This window comes from Struthio camelus, chromosome 9 (genome assembly GCF_040807025.1).
Source record: "Struthio camelus isolate bStrCam1 chromosome 9, bStrCam1.hap1, whole genome shotgun sequence".
NCBI lineage: Eukaryota > Metazoa > Chordata > Aves > Struthioniformes > Struthionidae > Struthio > Struthio camelus.
This window is the reverse complement of record NC_090950.1, coordinates 19,007,630-19,028,868: the sequence shown is the minus strand read 5'-3', so window position 1 is coordinate 19,028,868 and position 21,239 is coordinate 19,007,630. Positions and strand designations below refer to the sequence as shown.

The following is a 21,239-nucleotide window of genomic DNA, read 5'->3' as shown; positions in this document are numbered from 1 at the left end:
GACGTTCAAAATATACAACAGCAGCATCAAAAATAAGCAAATTCAAACTGATTTCTTTAGCAAACAACAAAGGGTTTAAAAGCAAGTGATGCAGAATGTTTTCTGCTAATATATGCTTTCTTGAGGTAGATAACCTAGGGAGCAGTACTGACACATGGTTGAACGGATTTTTATGATCGTCTCCACCCTCTGGTCAATATATTCTTCTGTTACGCTGTGGGTCGTCCTCATTTCCCTCTTGCTGAGTAAAGCTGGTGGATTACTATGCAGAGTATACCACACAGAAGACTTAACTCTGTCTTCTAGCATGGAGACTCTTTGGCACTTAAAATGCATTTTAATTTTATTGTGTGTTTCAGTGCTGGATACCACAGGGTAAGTACCACAGTACTGAACGTACCTTAATTCAGGAAGCTTAGCTAATGTTAAATATTTTTTCTTCACTTTATAAATGTGGGCTATTGTACAATTGAATTACGTAATTTTTAAAAAGGGAAAATAATTCAGTTTTGTTGTTGCCTAATTTTGTGCTGGCTTCCGGCTATACGAGAAATCTGTAACACACGTGAATTTCTAACGGAATATCTGAAAGGGAGAAAGCTGGCCAAAATACCCACAGTAGTTATCAAATGTTTTTTGATACTGTGATTATACCTCCCTACAGTAGTACCCATTGCCTTTGGACTTGTCTGGTGTGTAACAGTTTAAAGAGAGCACTGAGTAGAGCCTAAACGGCAATAATGCCACAGCTTGCTCTTTCTCATGGAGGAATAAATCCAGCAAGAAACAGTAAAGAAAATTTTCTTACTTGATCTGTCTTCACTCCTCATCTTTCCTCCTTAGCTTTAGCTCAATCTGCTTTCCAGTTGCTTTCGCATGCCATTGATGAAATAGGTCTTGTTTGTGTGATATTTGCTCTTAAATCCCCTAGTTTATCTGAATGTCATTGCTTAGATTTTGAGGGGCAGTGGGAATAATCACTGTGATGCATTCCCTGAAGGACAGACTCTTTATACTGTGTCAAGTACAATAAGGAGAATTAGGGAGGAGGACACCACAGAGACTGGAACTGAACCCGGCCTCCTGAAGGTATGGACCACCATCAGAGCATGTCAAGAGCTGCTACGGTAGCCTTGTGGTTCTGGAAATCCCTTACCTATGCAAAACACCCAAACAGCCATCCATCCGTGCTGTGGTGATATTCTGGTTTGGTGTCAGCTCATCTCTGCAGGACTTTGCAGTACCACAAGGACTATACAGTACTGCTCTTGCTCTACATCACTTACAAGGTACATTAGTGGAAGAGCTGCATAAGATGACAACTTGAGGTTGTGAGGGATTTGCAGTGGTTACAGGATATACAAGCCTTCCAACAAATAGCTAGATTGTACCACATTAGATATGTGGTACAGCAGTTTATGGGCACTTACACACCTTGCTTTGCAACAGCAGGGGTGGCAATGCCAAGAGCAAGTTAATAGGAAGACTATTCCTATTATGGACATAGGAAGACTATGCTATTATCCTGGCATTGTCTGGCTAAGCTGCACCCAGCCATTCTTCCTATAGCTCCCCATGTCTGGGAGAGCTGGTCTTCTTCTAGTTCAATGGGATACAGAGCAGAGGATCCTTCCACCCTCAGAGGAAGTGAACATATCCCACCTTTGTCTCACTCTCAGATTTATTATGAGGAAGTAAGGACAGACTGGAAGACAGGGACTGAGACATGCATGAAGCCCTGAGTTTGGACAGTAATTCAGTAAGAATACTCAAAGGCGTATGTTAAAGTCCCATTCACGTTCACAGTCTATGTCTCCGTTAAGTGCAAGCTGTTAAAACAATCTTTCTTTTACAGTTTTTGAGTTACTAAATCCACAGGGGCTTCACTGTGTTATATTTCATTGGCAGGATCAAGCAAAGACCCACTGGTGGCTTGGGAACATGGGAGCCTGAAACAGGTAACTGCATGTCGTTAGCGCTGCTAACGTCCCAGGCAGACTATGAGCATATAGCTCTTCTTCCTTGTGTTAATGTGTTGTGTTTCAGCTTACCTCACCAGATGTGATTTTAACAACAACTCAAGACCATTTTGTGACTGGACCCAACCTTGCAATGTAAACCAGGGAATGTGGATACGAACCAAGCATGACACTCCAACTGATGGAACAGGTCCCAATGGAGACTATCCTGATGGAAGTAAGTGCTCAGTGGAGGCACTGTTGATTTCCTTTCGAAGACAGCTTTACTAGCTTTCTTCTTTTTTTTCCTTTTTTTGTTTTTTGGAAAAAATGAGATTCATGAAACCCTTTGAAATATGTCAGTTTACTTTCTTGCAGACAATCGACTTTGACTTTTTCACCATGTCCATCACACAAATAAAACTGGGTTGTCCCATCATGTGTTGGAAATTTTTATCAGTGCAAGGAAGCAGAAGAACGCTAATTACTTCATGCTTAATACCTCACAGAGAATGCAGTGAAGTGCAACAGATCATTATTCAAGAGAGTTTTTGTGGCCAAATTACACTGATATCAGTTAATGGCAATAAACACAATGATTGCTAACGCTGACACTAGATAATGTTCATGCTGGCAAAGAGTGTTACAAGATCAAGTCTGAAATTTAAAAAATATCTTTAAAAAGCTTGTTTTCAGCTACATTTAACTGAAAAACTGAGGTCTAGTATGGTTATTCCATCAAAAGAATGGTTAATATGGCTCTATCCCTATTTGTCTGAACCATCAGTCCTGCACTAACAGGTCCATTTATGGGGGATCAGTTGGCACTCATATTGCTTTCTGCAATTATCCCTGGATTGGAAAGGTCAGCTACTGTCAGAATCAGTTAGTAAAGGGGTTAGAACAGAATTAGTTGGAATTTCTGTTGAATTATTTGTTTGCATTTTCGCTCACAAAAATTAAAATTCTCTGTTGAAGGAAGAAATGAAATACTTTCAAGTTCAATTCATGCAAATAAAAATGGTTTGCTTTTTGAACTGACATAGAACATTTTACTTCAGGTAACTTACATTTCCCTCCCTCCATTAAAAATCCTAAAATATTCAACTGGATGTTGGATGGTGTGTCTGGAGCCATATTGTCTTCATTTCTGTTTGATTCCTTTCCATAGTCAAATGGGAGAGAATTGACTTTAACTGCATTGGGGAAATTTGACTTTAATCTTAGCCCAGAGTAGTCATGGGAACACAAAAAACTTCAGCCCTGGTAAAGATCTTAAATCAATTTTAATGCACAATAGGAAAATGTGATCTTATATTGAACCAATTCAAACTATAATATTTCAGATAATTTCCTCATCCCAAAAGTAAACATTCAGATTTTCTGAAATTTGGAAAGTTTCATTCCTTTTGATAACATCAAACCAAATATTTTGGTGGGCAGAATTCTTTCTACACATTTCATTTTGCAGGAAATATCTGTATTTCTTTTGCTCCCTACCATTTTGAGACAAAAACAAATATTGAAGGGTTGGAATTTTCCTTGTGCCAGGAATTTGCTTGTCTTGAGACCAAAATCTTTAAAGAAGATGTGTCCTCTAAGAGAAGTTGTATAGCAGATTCCATTGTTTTCCTTTAAGGAAAGAGGAAAATGAATATGGATCAATGGGGCACTGTAGCAGAAGGTGCTGTCTCTTGGAAGCAGCCTACATCTTTATTCGTGGGCCTAAATAACTGCTCGTATAAGATGAGATGTGTTTGCTTGGCTCTCCAGTTCATGTTCTGCTCTGGATAACTACATGATGCTAACTACCAAATTGCAAGCACTTTCTGCTTTGCTTCTTTGCACTGCTTTACACTGCTGAAGATGCTCTTGATTTCTTCCAGAGTTGTATTGTACTTCAGTTTTAAATAATACTTAGCAGGATTCAAAGATTCAGCAATACTTTCATTCTTTTCATTCTGCAGAGGGCTATTTCATCTATCAAGAAGGCAGTAATCTGATCCCATTTGACACTAACAGACTTGAGAGCCCAGATATTACGGTTTCTGAAAAAATATGTGTGGACTTCTGGTACTATATGTTTGGGTCAGAAGACATGAATGAGCTGAGAGTGCTTATCCAAGATGTAGCAGGGGAATTTCTGGTTTGGAGTCGGAAGGGAAATCAGAGTTCCTCTTGGATGTATGGTGCCGTTACTCAAACTTTTTCAATACAGAGAAGGATAAAGGTAATATATTTTTGGAATAAATTTCTTGGTACAGTATTAGCATGTCTGATTTGTCCTTCTCTTGCAGGCTGTGCACGTAAGCCAAATGCACGTAAGCCAAAAAATATAACCAAGGTTTTCTTGGTTTCATTTTGCAAATATTTTGCCTCACACTCTGTGCCAATGAACTAAGAGAAGAAAGAAATGACCCCCTGAGTTTCACTGGTGGTGTTATTTAGGGGATAAAATATGTTTAGTCTTCTCTCTTTTTCTTTCCTTCCCTTCCTTATTTTATCATGAGATCATGGATTTTGGGTGCCTTACTCAAATGCAGTTTGTTTTGCTGTCAGTTAAGATTTAAACTTTGGGATGCTGCATGCATTGGACTCCTCTGTAGAATCCAGACAACTAATCCTCATAGGACATTTATCAGCCAGCAAAATAGAGGACAGTGTTTCTTCAAGTTCTTACCTTATTACAGAATATTTTTTTTAGTCTTCTAAAGAGAGGTAGGAAAACTGCTCCACCCTCAGCTTCTTTGATGCCTTTAGAGGCAGGTTAGAAAGGAATGTTTGAAAATGTGCTGAGGGAAATGCTCTTGCATTGGCCTGAACATCTCTAATGCAGTGATTCAACTTTGTGTCCTGCCTAGGTCATTTTTGAGGCTGTCCGAGGACTGACAGAGTATGGGGACACAGCACTGGACAATGTGCGAGTAAGGGATGGGTCCTGCGGTAAGTCTATGTTTGCATATCATAGTGCACACTCCTTCCTCATCTGTTTAAGCTGTTGACCATCACTCAATTCCACACAAAATGTAGCAAATCCTCACAACTCCAAACCACAAAAGAGAAGCGACACAACATTTACAGCTCAGTTTATTTGAATATTTTCTGTTTTGTCCAAGTTTCTTCCCAGATCTTTCCTCACTGCCTCAAACATGGTTGGAATAAGCTGTCCCCTTCTCTGAAAAGTGACTCTTTTCATGAGATCTAGCAAGCTTTACCTCTCTTCTGTTTGCAGTGTATCTCTAAGCCTGACCAAGGCTATGCACACTGGTCTTGGATTCCAGATTAAATGCTCTATTCAACATTTAACAGTAAATGTCTACCCATATGAGCTCAGCAAATACATGGCACTGCTGTATGCTATACAGAGAAATAACAGTCCATCAGTAAAGCTGAGGTGCGCCACTGGCTCTGACTGTGAATCAGCAATTTGAGCTTGATCCCTGCCCTTGTAACAAATCAGCCAAGACTGTCACAAGCTGTGGATGGCTATGATCCAGAAGCGAATTACAGTTTCAGACCATCTTTACTGATTTACTGCTATGCACGCAACACTTTTAAAATATGAACTGTACAAGAGGCTTGCTGAATACAATATAGGAAATGTCTTTAGGTCTTAATAGAAACCACCTCTCTTCGTGAAGCACTATTTGTATAAAGGCAATAAATGTCTCAGATTTACATTAACCAGGAACTTTGGAGAGTGAAGAGTTCCATTCAGGGCCAAACCCTCAGAATATATCATTTTCTTTAAAATTCTATGAAAAATACTTGAGAGCTTTTTTCTGAGGGCCAGGTAGAGCTAGTATTTGTGTTCCCAGGCGCATCAGCACATGATTCAGCCACTGGATGGTGCACTAATGTAACTGCAAGAGGCAGGAGAAAGGTGCTCCTCTCTCTGTTCAACTGTATGGCTACTAATAGAAAGTTAAGTGAGTTATTAGCTCTGATGAAAAGTAAATTCCTCCCAACCTTTTTACTTTCACGAGAATATTTGATTGAATAGAGATTTTAATCAAACTCATGAATAAACAAATATATGTCCATGTCTTGCCTGAAAAAATAGTTTCTTTGACAACTTTAACAGGCAGTCTTTGGGTTATGATGACTGATAATTCATGTTGTCATTTGCAGCGCTTCACCTTACATCTTGAGGGGCAGTAATGTTAGGAAGAGGTTTTCTTCTGTGCTTTTTCTCACCTCTACAACAAAGTTACCTTAAAGTTTGTTGGGAAGTATCCCTTTGGGAATATAGCCATTATCAGGATTCCTGCAATTTTCCCTGATTTTGAAAAAGCAAAAGGCACAGTTCTGTGCTGAGTGTGCAAAAATCTGAGGTTGCACTGGAGCAGGGAACTGGATGTGAAGAAGTAGGCTGTAAAAAGCAGATGTACAAGAAGCCAGGGCATGTAAATGAAAAGGATCACTTTATACAGAGGTTTAGCAATATATACTGCACTTCAAGTTCTGTGAAGTCTATTGGCTTCATCTAAATTATTTTCATAAGTATCCTGCAAATCCTCCACACCCAGCTGAATTTGAATCACATAGTCAGCATAAAAACAGTACTGTCGTAGTGTGCAATTACTCCATCCATGGTTCAAAGATCTCTATCTTGCTCTCATATGAGTTACTTTCTGTACTATAACTTAATCCCTATATATAATATTGTTAGTAGTGTAAATTGTACAGAAGACTAATTGCCTTATTTGTGGATTAATTTGGGTAATTATATTCCTATAGTGCACCCATAAATAGATGGAAAACATTATTCTGCATCAACCAATTCCTCACTTGTTTATCTCCTCATATAGCGAGTGTTATCACATGCAGTCCACAGTGGAGGGCTTACAAGCGTGGGATAGGAGAGTAGCTGAATGAGTAGAGCTATTTTTGGTTCTGCAGAGGGGCAGGAGTGAACACTTGAGTGCTCTGAAGGTTTTGGTCAGTCTATTGTACTTCCAGAGACACAGATTCACCGTCATTCAGAAGTCACTAGTGGAATGAGTATGAACATCAAGAGCATACTTATGTTGGTTCCTGTAGTTCACGTGCATTTTGTGGTCGATAAAGAATAGATGAGGAAGATGCTAGAATATGTCAGCAAGCAGAAGCAGGCATCAGCAAAGCCTCCACAGTACCACTGTTTGTTATGTCTGTCACTAGGAAGCTCTTGCAGCTCTCACTTTCCAAAGAAAAATATCCTTTTGAAGAAATAACAAACTACTCTGATTAGAAACTACTAGTGCCCTGAGAGTCATTTCTTTCTGCTGTGTGGCACCTTCTGGCAAGTTACTCACTCCCAGTCCTGCCAACACTTGCAGATAGTATTACCTTCACTGCCTTAACGTACTCACCAGAGGGAATCACATATCCAGTTGTAAATACATTTCCAGCTCCAGAGAAGCATGCAGGGACAAGCTCAGTTGCTCTCACCCAGCCAACAGTCAGACAAGCTTCCCTAAAAGCTCAAAAGACCCATATGTCCTCAAATGTTCATTTTTAAGTAGAGGCAGTTCCTTTTGCTTCAAATAAAAAACTTCCAATTTAAGCTGGTGAAGAGTACGTAGAAATTCACATTTGTTGGTGAGTACATACTGTATACTCTTTAATGTTATAACTCATTGTGTTGCCTTGTCTTTTCTACCAACAGATGCAGTCCCCACCCCTGAGCCATCAATAACTACACCGACAAAACCTATGCCACCTCTAGTGACAGGTAATTTTAGCTAAACACCTATGTTAGCCAATACATTGTAGAAGGGCACCTGAGTTTTTTTCTACCAGTGCTACTAGTTAATTTTTGTGCGTATGTCTCTATAACATTGTTCTATGCCATGTAAACTCATCTCTGCTTCAGTTCTCCCATATGTAATGTGCAAAATGGGGGTGACAGTATTTTCCCACAGCACAGTGAAGGTAGGAAGTGGTTTTTCTGGATGCACCCATGTGTTAACGAGAACATCTCCCTTTTTCCTCTCTCCAGAAGCAATTTGCAGTATACATGGGGACCCTCACTATTACACATTCGACAAGCAGCGTCATGACTTCATGGGCACCTGCACCTACACCCTCTCCAAGCTGTGCGAGAGCAACAGTTCGCTGCCCTACTTCAATGTGGAAGCAGCCAACGAGCACAGGGGAAGCAACACCCGCGTGTCCTATGTTCAATATGTGGACATCGATGTATATGACTACAGGATCAATCTGGGTAAAAACAGAGTTGTTAAGGTGAGGTCAGAGCCCACCATATTTCATCAGTAACTTCTACTGTGAATGCAGAAACCACAGTACACTGCGTACAAATTGCTAGCAAATTTCCAGTAATATTTAGAGGAGAGTCAGATATTTAGGCCTAGGAATAGTGTGGAGTCTTGTAAAGTAAGCATTGAGATTTTAGGACTGAAAACATAGGCTAAATTTCGTGCTGTGATGCTAAGAGATGAGATTAGAGTTGACACTCCAGATGGATTTAGTAGGCTATCCTACCTCTCTAGCTTGATCTCATCCTCAAGCATGGTCTGTAACAGGGAATAAAGAGGCCCTGAATTTACAGAATTTGTACTTGTGGTTATTTCCTGATCCTGCATAGTGGCTTGCAAAGCTGCATGCTCATCCCTGATATCTAGTTATTACCCATCTCTGATAACTGCACTTAACACCTGGCACTTGCAATAAAGCAGGGCCAGATGAGAGAGTCCCAGAGGGACAATCTGATTACTTTCTTCATACCAATTGTGTCATTTAAGCAGCTATTGTGTTTTTAAGACTGCTTTACAGCTCTTTTCCATAGTATAAAGGGCCATGGCAGCAGACAGACATTTGATTCCAAACCTACAGTAAATGAATAGGTCACCTTACTTCACTACTACCCTTCTTATAAGAAAATAGTACAGTGATTTATGTGACAGGAGACAGAAGTTTAAATGTACAATGGGACCTTTCCCATCTGATCTTAGAAACACAGTGAACTTCATATGCATATTTTTCCAACTACTTCCTTTTTATATTTTTTCCTTGTATTTCTTTATTAATTTCATTATTTATGTTTCTAAGTAAAATGAACTTACCTACATATATAATAAGGACAAACATGCAAAGTGTATGCTAATTTTATTATATGTTGCCACTTTTACTTGGACACTCTTGCTTTCTGTTGTCTGACATTTCATCTATGAAGAAGAAAAAGTAAAGGAGAAAGAGAAAGAAAAACAAAAAGTAAAAAAAAAAGCTTTTTCAAAATCTGCCTAATGCTAAAAAATTTCTGAGAATTCATTCTAGCCTACATTTTTTGAATCTTATACCCTGTTCTTGGTCTGTAAGTTGATAATGCTGACAGACCATGTTAAGCATTGGCCCTTTGCCAGCTAGGTCAAGTTCACCAAGACCATGGTCTGAGAAGACACAGGCTCATTTTGACCACATACCTTTTGGAACTGGCAAGTTGTGTTGCCTCATTAGTGTGGTCCTGAGCCCCTGGATTATGTGCCTATATACAGCATGTATGTTAAGTGAGACTTAAATTTAACACCTTAGTGCCCCTGGATTATGTGCCTATATGCAGCATGTATGTTAAGCGAGACTTAAATTTAACACCTTAGTGCCCCTGGATTATGTGCCTATATGCAGCATGTATGTTAAGCGAGACTTAAATTTAACACCTTAGTGCCCCTGGATTATGTGCCTATATGCAGCATGTATGTTAAGCGAGACTTAAATTTAACACCTTAGTGCCCCTGGATTATGTGCCTATATGCAGCATGTATGTTAAGCAAGACTTAAATTTAACACGTTAGTGTTCCTACTGCTATTTCAGGCTCACTGTGCAAGGCTTAAGCTCAATAAAGGGATGTGATCTGAAAGGATCACCACAAAAATACTTATTTTAAAGCCAATATGAATATTGTCTTTCTCTGTGCCTACAGGTTGATGGAGTCAGCCAGGTGCTTCCTGTGACTTTGGTGCACAGTGTCAATATTTCCTTCAGTGGGCAGTATGTTGTGGTTACTACTGATTTTGGACTAAGTGTCAAGTTTGACGGAGATCACAGAGCAGAAATCACTCTTCCCAGTACCTACATGTCTAAAGTCTGTGGAATATGTGGGAATTATAATGGACACAAAGCAGATGACTTCCTTAACCCAGATGGAGGGATGGAAACAAACTCGGCCAGCCTTGGAAACAGTTGGCAGGTTTACAACGATTCCAGGTAGGACTCCAATCATGATGATAGGCCTAAGATGATGGTTATGTAATGAGCAGTATTTTAAGCAACTATTGTATGTGGGCTAAAAATGTCATGCACACAGTCTTGTCAGTGCTTACTTACTTCATTTATCTGGATAAAGCTTCACAGCAACTTCACCTGTGCTAAAAGAGAAAATTTGAATAAAACATCTTCAGATGCCCACTAGGATTTCAATTATTGTTATAGAATATTAATAATAATACTTGAAGGTTCGATTTGAGCACTTCTGAGATATTTTGCTTTTTATTTTATAATTTCACAATATATTATTTAATGAGGATAGATATTTAACTGAAAATGTTTTTACTTTTTGCTCCTTTCTAGATACTTTCCATGTACAAAGGTTGTTTTTAGACTTAAAAGAAAGCCAAAATTAAAATATGAGTTTCTTTCAGACCACTTCCAGATCAAAAGTTATAAGATTGAGATCATATTAAAACCTGAGTCTCTGCCTTAACTGTGGAAAAATTAGAACTTTCAAATATGTCATGCTTAGCTTTTGACCAGCCCTGCAGTTTTATTGGATATGATTTGAAAAGCATCTTGGATACTTGTGCATGCAAAGTTCATCAGTGAATTTCTCCACATCTTTCTTCCACACCAGGTGCTTGCCAGATGATGGTCATACCCCAAATTGCACTACAGATGAAAAACAAATGATTCAAAGTAATGAATACTGTGGCCTGATCACTGATCCCAGTGGTCCGTTCCAGAATTGCCACGCAGTAGCTGATCCACAGAGTTATTCAGAAGGCTGCCAGTATGATCTGTGTGAACTTCATTTGAACAATGCAGCCCTCTGTCAAAACCTGCAGGCTTATGCAGATGTGTGCCAAGCTGCAGGAGTCCTTCTGAAGCCATGGAGAAATGCAACCTTCTGCCGTATGTATCAAAGATTGATGGAAACTACCTCAGGAAGATATAATTAGGACTGCTAAAGATATAATTAGGACTTCATAATTATAGGAAAAAAAAAAGAATCTTTAGAACAGGATTCGAATACTGTCCGGTAGAAAGTCATGAACAGAATTGCTCATACCAGGAGCAATGCAGGGAACATGAAATATTGATTCAATACACTGTGCAGTGCCTTATGTGCTCTGTGCCCTGAAGGAGATGGGGCACCTGCAGAAAGACACTGCTCTGTAAGCACTGGAATGAATGAAGCCTGATTACTCTGGGATTTCTGTTTCATGGTTGATTGCAGTCTCCAGTTGGAGCATTTTCTCTGCTGGGGACATAATTGAGGCTTTTTCTCATATGGATTCCATGGTTTCTAAGCAGCAGTGAGCCTTCGCTGCTGAAGCTGCTTGCAGAATCTCTCCTCTTTGCCCTGCTTCTATTTTATTTATTGGACTTGAATTATATTTTTGTCCTCTACTCACCTTGCAAAATTGTTTCCAATAAGTTAGCTGGGTCAAATTTCATAAACAGGAGGATGGACGGAGAAAGGTGCAATATAACTGTGTGAGCACTTCCTCCACAGGGAAGTAGGCTAAAAGTAAAATGAGAATATGTCATTGAAATGGAACAGCAATACATACATATACAGAAGCTGAGTAAGGATAGTTCAGGCAAATTCAGTTCTGGCAACGCCTCCCCAGAAAATGCTTCTATTTAAAGGCTCTAATTGGCTTAAGATTTTTACATGTGTGTAACAAGATCTAAAAATACAGCAGAGCACTAACACATCCTGATTATTTAACAAAAATTGAAGACCTCAATGAAGTGAAAAAGTACAAATTAAGAAATTACAATATGACTAGAACTAAAAATCAGACCTGTAATGGAAACATGAAACATATGTAGGACAAAGTATATGACACTGATATCCTCAGACCCGTGTATGAATTCACAATAACCATCTTCAGGACAGGAGAACTCGCAGGAAATTCGTTTTAGCAGAGAAATAATTCAAACCTTAAAAGAAATTAAAGGGTGGTAAGACGATAAAGCCATGCATCAAAATGCCTCAGGACTCCAGCCTGTCCCCTAAATGTTTTGAATAAAATTATTAAAAAAAATAGTTCAATACATAAAAAACATTAATGCAGAAGGTTTTCTTTCATTATACAGCACCAGCCTGCTCAGCCAACAGCCACTACGAGCCGTGCGCTGCAGCCTGCCCTGCTACCTGTGTTGACCCAACAGCACCCTATACCTGCGGCCTGCCATGCGTGGAGGGATGCGTGTGCGACAGCGGGTACCTGCTCTACAATGGCCGATGCGTGCCCAGCCAGCAGTGCGGGTGTTGGCACAACGGGCAGCACTACCCCGTGGGCTCGGTGTTCTGGACGGACAACACCTGCTCCTCAAAGTGCACGTGTCCAGGGCGGGGGAGCAAAGTCCAGTGCTCCAGTGCCTCCTGCCCTGCAGGCCAGTACTGCGGGGTGCAGGACGGGAAACCCGGCTGCTTCCCGTACTCTTACGGCACCTGCCATGTTCACGGTGACCCGCACTACAACACCTTTGACAAGGTGATGCACAACTTCATGGGGAACTGCACCTACACCCTGGCCAAAGTGTGCTCCAATGCCACCTCCCTGCCCTACTTCAATATTGAGGCCAAGAACGAGCATCGTGGGAACCCCAGGGTGTCCTACGTGCGTGAAGTCCTGGTGGAGGTGTACGGAGAACGCATTGCAATTGTCAAGAACGAGCGGAGCCAAGTGCTGGTAGGGAGCTGGGCTGGCATGAGGGCGGAGCGGCTGGAAGACGGCGGTGGCTTTTCTTGGCAGGGTCTTGCCTGAACCAGACCCTTTTGTCCCAGGCCCTGGGTGGGCTCCCCATAAACCCCGGGGGCGCTCTCTCCACGGTGCTTCCATTGTGGGAAGGGCTGGAGGAGGAAGAGGGAAGGAGGGAAGAATGTGGCCAGTGTTGAACACAGGCCCCCGCGCAGTGCAGAGAAGAGGCAGGGCTGGCCAAGCCTCAGGGGCGCCCATGCGTGAGGGGAGCGTGGGCGCTGGTGTGCTGTGCTGGGTTCTAGGGCCTGTTTTCCCCGTGAGGGAGGCCTCAGGGAGGCTGCGTGCAAGCCCAGGGCCCACTGGGGTGTGTCTGCCCTAGGTCAACGGGGTGCGCCAGACCCTGCCGGTGAGCGCAGCGGGAGGTGCCGTCACAGTGAGCAGGAGCGGCCGCTACATCAGCCTGGAGACAGGCTTCAGCCTGAGAGTGTCTTACGACGCCGACCACTCGGTGGAGGTGAAGGTGCCCACGACCTACTTCAACCTGACCTGTGGCATGTGCGGGAACTTCAACGGCCGGGGTCAGGACGACTACATGATGCCCAACGGGCAGCAAGCCGCAGACTCCACCACGCTGGGAGAGAGCTGGAAGGTCCCAGGCGACGACCCCTCTTGCGGTGTCCCCGACCCCCCTGCACCCTGCAGTGCAGAAGAGGAGAAGCTCTACCAGTCAGACGGGTTCTGTGGCATGCTGACCGCCAGGCCTGGCTCTTTTGAGAACTGCCACTCTGTGATCAACCCCCAGAACTACTTTGAGTCCTGCTTCTACGACCTTTGTGCCCTGAACGGTGGCCGGGAGGTCCTGTGTGGTGCTCTGGAGGCCTACGCTGACGCGTGCCAGGTGGCGGGCGTGACTCTTCTTCCCTGGAGGAATGCCACCTTCTGCCGTGAGTATATGTAGGGAACAGAATGTTTGAATAGCTCTCTTGTTGTCTGAGCAAGCTGCTTTTAGCCACTACCTCACGTAACTTTGTACTTTGAACGTCTGCTCAAAGTATTGGGGAATAAAATTCTATATAATTTGCACTGTGAATTTTTCCTACAGAGAGCAAGGAAAATGTATGTTCCTTATCCTGGGAAGGTGTGTAGAAAAAGGAACTGTTAATCCCTGAAAATGGTAGTTCACCTCTGAGTTTTATCTGATATTTGCCAGTCATAGAGTTTTGCGTTTCATAAGTTCATATAATGACTTTAGCAATCCATGAACTTCTAGAAATGTATCAGCTAAATATTAGGCATCATGTAAAGAGGTTTAGTTTTCACATGGAGTTGAAGGTGTTTAGCAGCCAGAGTATATGTTTTAAACATTTATGCCATTCTCATGTAGAATTGTTTTCTCTTTAATATTCTAGTATCAAAATAAGAAAGGAATTTTAGACTCCAAACATGTTCTGAGAAAGTATTGTTACTAGTTCAAAATAATCTCATTGTGGATGGTGGCTTCATGTGAGTTGTGTTTGTCACTTCAGAGCCTTTTCTTGTTTTTCAGCTGTTGCATGCCCTCCCAACAGTCATTACAACCCATGTACCAGTGCTTGTCCTGCAACCTGTCTTGACCCTCTTGCATCAAGGAACTGCAGCGGACCTTGTGTGGAGGGTTGTGAATGCAACAGTGGTTTTGTCATCAGTGGTGGACAGTGTGTGTCCATGAGCAACTGTGGCTGCCTTCAAAATGAGAAATATTATGAGGTTGGTTCTGGTACTTAGTTCAGGGGCTTATTTCACAGCCTACCGTTAACATGAGCTCTTTTTAACTCTTTTTATTTTGTTGTCTCTAACAGAAAGGAGAAACATTTTGGCAAACAAACTGTGCAGGTCAATGTATATGTGCTGGAAATAACACTGTAGTTTGCAATTCAGACACATGCGAAGTAAGCGAAGTTTGCAAGGTGCAGAATGGACTTTTGGGCTGTTATCCGCTCAATCCCAGCAGCTGCCACATTTTTGGGGATCCACATTACATAACTTTTGATGGGAGACTGTACCATTTCCAAGGAGGCTGCAATTATACAGTTGTTGAGACATGTACAAATTCTTCTGAGCAGTTTTCAGTGACAACCAGAAATGAACATAGAGGAAATCCAAACTGGACAGCCTTGAACTCCATTGCTGTCACACTGAAAAATCTTCACATTGTTGTGAGGAAAAACAAGGAGACCTATGTAAGTGTTAAACTTCAAAGACAAGCAGTCCATTGCATCTGTGCATTGCCTTTTTCTGTCCCACAGAACTGTATCAAGGTTCTCTATTTACCTCCAAGACTGCACATACTAGAGGGCACAGAAATGTGTTTCTAAATAAGGCTCAAATCAACATAGCTTCCTTCTATCCTTTCAAAATTTTTCAGCATTAGGCTGTAGAAAAAAAAAAACAATAGCTGCATCCATAATAGAAGGCTTCTGCTGAACTAAATCTAAGTCTGAGTTTTACAGATCTGGTCTTTAAAATTAAAACAGCATTTTTGCCGTACACTCTCAGACTCATACATATCAGAACTGTCTTTAAATTAGCTATTCCAAGTATTGCCATGTGTGTAGTTTTGACAACACAGAGCTCAACTTGTGCTACAAACCCCTATCCAAGATGTGGGACAAGTATACGGCTGGTTAGGTTCTGCTAAGTTTCAAACTGCTGTGTTTACGTTACTCACTAGAATAAGGCCTGGAGATGAAAGCTGCACTACTCACAGCATGGACCTCTCCTTGGTTCCTAGGAGCTTTATTGACTTATGTTTGTATGGGTTTTGTTTTCTTTAGGTGGATGGAGTCCAGGTTCATCCTCCTGTGAATTTGAAACATGGAGCCAGAGTAGCTTTAAAAGGACACTATGTGGTCATTGATACCTCTATAGGGATCCAGGTGAAGTTTGATGGTGACCAGGAGCTTTTTGTTCAGGTTGATGAAAGTCTTAAAGGACAGCTGTGTGGTCTGTGTGGGACATACACTGACAACCAGCTGGATGATTTTCTTAAACCAGATAAAGTCCTAGAACACGATCCAAATAAATTTGGTGACAGCTGGGTAGTGAAGGATGACAACTGGACGTAAGTATCTGATTATATTACAGGAAATAGCAAAAAGCTGAAGCCTGCATTGACTTATGTTCTATAGAAATCCTTCCTTGATATTACTTGTATGCCAGCATTTTCATCTTTGAGTAGCTCTACATTTTAAAAGAAAGTGTAGAAATGTTAAAGCACTATTCATATGTTTTCCATATGAACATTGTACATTTTAATCAAAACTAGGCTTTTTTTGCATATTAACTTGATTTTTTTCTTATTTCTGTATTCTAAAATATTTCCATCCAACTATGAGAAAGCTAAATATGGATCTCAGGTTCCGCTCCTGAGATAGCTCCACATTGATGAAGATAGGCACAGGGCTTTTCTCTGTCTATTAATACTTTCACATACAAATTACTACTTTTACTATATGCAATAGTGAATTTAAATTATCTTGCCAGTGTTAAATAGCTGGTCGTATAACAACAACTCACTATTATATTCTTAATGGGGAATTATGGGTCTAAGTGTAATTATTCTCACCTTTAGGTCTGACAGACTAAAGATGAGAATACATAGCAAATCCACAGAATTTTGGCATAGGGTTTCATTACTGTTGAGGTATACTTTGCAAGTCAGAGCATTTACTGTACAGTAAAATTTAAATATTTATCACATTACCAAGCTGTTGTTCATTTTTGATGCAGGTGTAATCCAATTGCAGTTGTACCACCCACCTGTGATGCAGCGAAAGAGAAAGAATATGAAGAACTCTGCAAAATCATTTTGAAAAGTAGTGAGCCTTTTGAAGTCTGTCATTGGTACATTCCCCCTCAGCTGTACTTCGAGAGCTGTGTCTATGACTTGTGTGCCACAGATGGGAATTCTGAACAGTTTTGCAAAATTTTAGAGGCATATGCTGCTGTCTGTGAACTTAGAGGTGTAAATCTGGGTGACTGGAGAAAAAATACCATCTGCGGTAAGTCATGAGGTCATTTAGCGAACAGCCTCACGCTACAAATATAAACTCAGGTGATTAAAAAGCTGAACAGAATTTAACAAGAGGTGATTCAAGGGAAGATGTAAGACACACTCAAATGCTTAGCATCTCAGGAAAGCCAGCAGAAATGGCAGCCTAAATATGTTATAACATGAAAAGGCATCCCATGACCTCTTCGCAATCCTGAGACAATACTTCTCATCTTACTTTATAAGTGATAAAAAGAAATAGGAGACCGTTTCTTTTTATGAATCCTGGATTTTCACCAAAGCAGCATTCTGAGAGCCAGCTGAATACCCACCATACCAAGCAGGATCGCTTTGAGCAATTTGCTCAAATGACCAAGGGTTATGGCTGTAGCACAGCGTAAAAATATAGGATATTAATGCCGTTATGAGAACAATTGAGGAATGGACTGGTAAAATACGACACATTCTCAAAAACACAATTTCATATTTCAAAGTGAGTTTAACTGTACTGTTAGCTTCTACACATTCCACTATAACGCCTTCAAATTTTTCATGGATGTGGGTACACCAGAGGAGTAGAAGGGCATTGTTAGAACAAGGAAAAAATTACCAAACCTCACTGTGGAAATTGTGCTTTTTTTTTCTACATCATATGCAGCTGCACCAACTGCTTGCAATTTATCCTGCACGTTTGACATCAACTTCTGTGAGTGGGAACAGGCGGCCAATGACGATTTTGACTGGATAAGGCACAAGGGGCCAACGCCCTCACCAAATACAGGCCCCTCCTATGACCACACAACAGGAGGTAGGAACAAGAGCCAGTACATGGCTATGCTTCAGGTAGGAAGATCTCCCTGGGAAGAGGGCAAACAGATTCTTCTAACAGGAAATACAGGACAAGTGTTTACTGGGCTTGATCCAAAGTCTTTTGCAGCAGTCAGGAGTCTGTGTTGGGGTGGATGAAATGTGCAGGAGATGCATGAGTGAGTGAAATATTTGCATAGTTTCCTGGGAAGAGGCTTCAGCAAAGACATATCCAGCTAGAGATGCGATCACTCCAGTGCTTGGCCTTTCTTTTAGGAGGCTTGCCTTTCCCTAAGTAGGACATGAGTGTAATCTCCTGCAAATCACTTTGGGGACTAGGAGTTTGATAGAGATGGTATGTGAAAAATGGTGTACTATTATAGCCTGGCTACTGCTGCCTACCTTAACGTTAACACACTCCTTGGCCAGTGCTCTCTAGAGATGCTCTATTCTGGAAAGTACAGTGTTCATCTTCCAGTATCATAAGTTCCAGGGAAGGCTGCTTCCTTGGTGCCTCTCAGAATTGGTACCTGCACAAAAAATGAGAAAGGAGAGATTTTATATTCTTCTGCACCAGTAATATGTGACACTGGCACTCTGCTAATTCCAGATGGCTATTATGTCTACCTGCAAGGAAGTGAACACAAAGAAAGTGATGTAGCCCATTTGGTCAGTCCAGTATGCAATTCAGAAGGACCGCACTGCTTCCGCTTCTGGTATCACATGTACGGAGTGGCTGAAACAATGGCCCTGCGGGTGTATGTAGTTTCCAATGAAACATCAGTACTGCAATGGAAAATTGCTGGGAACCAGGGGGACAGATGGAACTTGGGAGAGGTCACGGTGCACAGCACAGGAAACATGCAGGTAGGGCAGAGGATCTGACTGCCCTTTGAGGCAGACCGTGCTTTGAAACGGCGCTTCCTGTGTGCGACTGGAGCTAATGCTGGAAACCAACCCTTTCCCTAGATTGTCCTTGAGGGTATGAGAGGTGAAGATTTCCGGAGCGATGTAGCATTGGATGATCTGTCCATCAGGAAGGGATACTGCCCAGGTTTGTTTCCCACTTGGGGAAGGGTGGCTCCAGGGCCATTATTGCTCGTTGAGGCAGTCTGTGCAGTTTCTGCCCTGAGAAGGAGCTTGTCAGGGAGGAGTGAGTTTGCATGTGCATTGTCTCTCCCATAGCCGATGTGACTACACCGTCACCGAGCCCCAGCACCGCCCCATCTTCGACAGAGAATCCGACACCAACACCGCCGCCAGGCTCAGGTGAACAGAGTAGAGCAGTCATGGGGGGCTGTAGTGCTTTGTGCAGGGTGGGCAGGGGAGAAGAGGCGTCAGGAGCTGTTTAATGGAACGCTTCCTGTGGCCTTCCCTCTGTCAGGGACCTGTGTGGTGGAAGGAGACCCTCACTACCACACGTTCGACAAGCAAATTCACCACTTCATGGGCACCTGCACCTACACCCTCTCCAAGCTGTGCGAGAGCAACAGCTCCCTGCCCTACTTCAACGTGGAAGCGGCCAACGAGCACAGGGGAGGCAACACTCGCGTGTCCTACGTCCGATACGTGGACGTCGATGTGTCTGGCCAGCGGATAAGGCTGGGGAAGGGCGGAGTGGTGACGGTAAGCCCAAGGGGGAGCGACAGCGGGGCTGTGGCTGCAAGAGGAGAGAGCCGTGCCGAATGGGTTGCAGCAACCGTGCCTCGCCTGCTGTCCTTCCAGGTCAATGGAGTGGAAGAGGTCCTGCCCTGCACCCCATCAGCAGGCGTGCAGGTCTCATCCAGTGGGTTCTACACCGTGGTCTCAACAGACTTTGGCTTGAGAGTGAAGTTTGACGGGAACCATCGGGTGGAGGTGACGCTTCCGAGCACCTTTGGGCAGAGGGTCTGTGGCATGTGTGGGAACTACAACGGGATGGCAGCGGACGACTTCCTGAACCCGGAGGGGGTGCCGGAGCCAGACTCCACCAGCCTGGGCAACAGCTGGCAGGTGTCCAACGACAGCAGGTGCGTGGCCCCTGGCAGGCCTGGGAATGTGTCAGGCGTGGGGAGGGTGAGACACCAGGAGACGCCCACAGATAACCCAGGGGCCCTTCCCCCTGCCTTTCCACAGCTGCTCACCCGGACCAATCCCCAGCCCGGTCTGCAACGAGACGGACAAGCAAGTCATTGCCAGCAGCCGCTTCTGCGGACTCCTCACTGACACCAGTGGCCTGTTTGAGTTGTGCCATGCTGTCCTGAGCCCCAGTGGTTACTTCAACACCTGCCTTTACGACCTGTGTGAGCTGGGGCTGGATCGCGAGGCCCTGTGCAACAGTTTGCAGTCCTATGCGGACGTCTGCCAGTCGCTCGGTGTGAAGATTCCCGCGTGGAGGAACGCAACGTTCTGCCGTAAGTCAGCACCGAGACGTATTGCTCTGCTGACCCTGTTGGGCCACAGTCTCGTTGGTTCAAGGTCTCCATTTTTCCTCGGAAAGTGGGTTTGGAAGGGGGAAAAATGCCATTTCCCTGTGCTGGCTGATGACTGTGGGAGGACCGTTTGTCAGCGGAGTTCACATGCAGGTCCTTTCCATGCAGGAGGCATTGTAAGGGGCCAGCTGGTGGGATTTAGTTTCCTAAATAGGCAGTTGCTGTTTAGTGACCATAAGAGGACTCCTTGTGGAGGAATCCTGACGATATCCCTGGTATTCCATTTCTCTTGGCAGCCATCACGTGCCCTGCCAACAGCCACTACGAGCCGTGCGCTGCAGCCTGCCCTGCTACCTGTGTTGACCCTATGGCTCCTGCTACTTGCAGCCTGCCATGCGTGGAGGGATGCGTGTGCGACAGCGGGTACCTGCTCTACAATGGCCGATGCGTGCCCAGCCAGCAGTGCGGGTGTTGGCACAACGGGCAGCACTACCCCGTGGGCTCGGTGTTCTGGACGGACAACACCTGCTCCTCAAAGTGCACGTGTCCAGGGCGGGGGAGCAAAGTCCAGTGCTCCAGTGCCTCCTGCCCTGCAGGCCAGTACTGCGGGGTGCAGGACGGGAAACCCGGCTGCTTCCCGTACTCTTACGGCACCTGCCATGTTCACGGTGACCCGCACTACAACACCTTTGACAAGGTGATGCACAACTTCATGGGGAACTGCACCTACACCCTGGCCAAAGTGTGCTCCAATGCCACCTCCCTGCCCTACTTCAATATTGAGGCCAAGAACGAGCATCGTGGGAACCCCAGGGTGTCCTACGTGCGTGAAGTCCTGGTGGAGGTGTACGGAGAACGCATTGCAATTGTCAAGAACGAGCGGAGCCAAGTGCTGGTAGGGAGCTGGGCTGGCATGAGGGCGGAGCGGCTGGAAGACGGCGGTGGCTTTTCTTGGCAGGGTCTTGCCTGAACCAGACCCTTTTGTCCCAGGCCCTGGGTGGGCTCCCCATAAACCCCGGGGGCGCTCTCTCCACGGTGCTTCCATTGTGGGAAGGGCTGGAGGAGGAAGAGGGAAGGAGGGAAGAATGTGGCCAGTGTTGAACA

The 21,239-nt window shown here is 43.5% G+C and overlaps 1 protein-coding gene across 1 annotated transcript in view; it reads left to right on the top strand.

Moving 5' to 3' along the window:
• The first annotated feature begins 243 nt into the window (after positions 1-243).
• The window catches only part of LOC104148851 (IgGFc-binding protein), an 87,437-nt gene continuing 66,441 nt past the window's right edge, over positions 244-21,239 (top strand). The window contains exons 1-23 of the mRNA XM_068954737.1: positions 244-375; positions 1,909-1,958; positions 2,047-2,196; positions 3,926-4,188; positions 4,820-4,901; positions 7,609-7,674; positions 7,942-8,186; positions 9,881-10,164; positions 10,808-11,085; positions 12,280-12,878; positions 13,267-13,831; positions 14,434-14,633; positions 14,726-15,106; positions 15,701-15,987; positions 16,656-16,927; positions 17,576-17,725; positions 18,335-18,591; positions 18,694-18,778; positions 18,910-18,993; positions 19,109-19,350; positions 19,450-19,733; positions 19,840-20,117; positions 20,432-21,030. Coding sequence (XP_068810838.1) covers positions 308-375; positions 1,909-1,958; positions 2,047-2,196; positions 3,926-4,188; positions 4,820-4,901; positions 7,609-7,674; positions 7,942-8,186; positions 9,881-10,164; positions 10,808-11,085; positions 12,280-12,878; positions 13,267-13,831; positions 14,434-14,633; positions 14,726-15,106; positions 15,701-15,987; positions 16,656-16,927; positions 17,576-17,725; positions 18,335-18,591; positions 18,694-18,778; positions 18,910-18,993; positions 19,109-19,350; positions 19,450-19,733; positions 19,840-20,117; positions 20,432-21,030 — 5,769 coding nt within the window. The 5' untranslated portion in view covers positions 244-307. The remainder of the gene's footprint in view (positions 376-1,908; positions 1,959-2,046; positions 2,197-3,925; positions 4,189-4,819; positions 4,902-7,608; positions 7,675-7,941; positions 8,187-9,880; positions 10,165-10,807; positions 11,086-12,279; positions 12,879-13,266; positions 13,832-14,433; positions 14,634-14,725; positions 15,107-15,700; positions 15,988-16,655; positions 16,928-17,575; positions 17,726-18,334; positions 18,592-18,693; positions 18,779-18,909; positions 18,994-19,108; positions 19,351-19,449; positions 19,734-19,839; positions 20,118-20,431; positions 21,031-21,239) is intronic.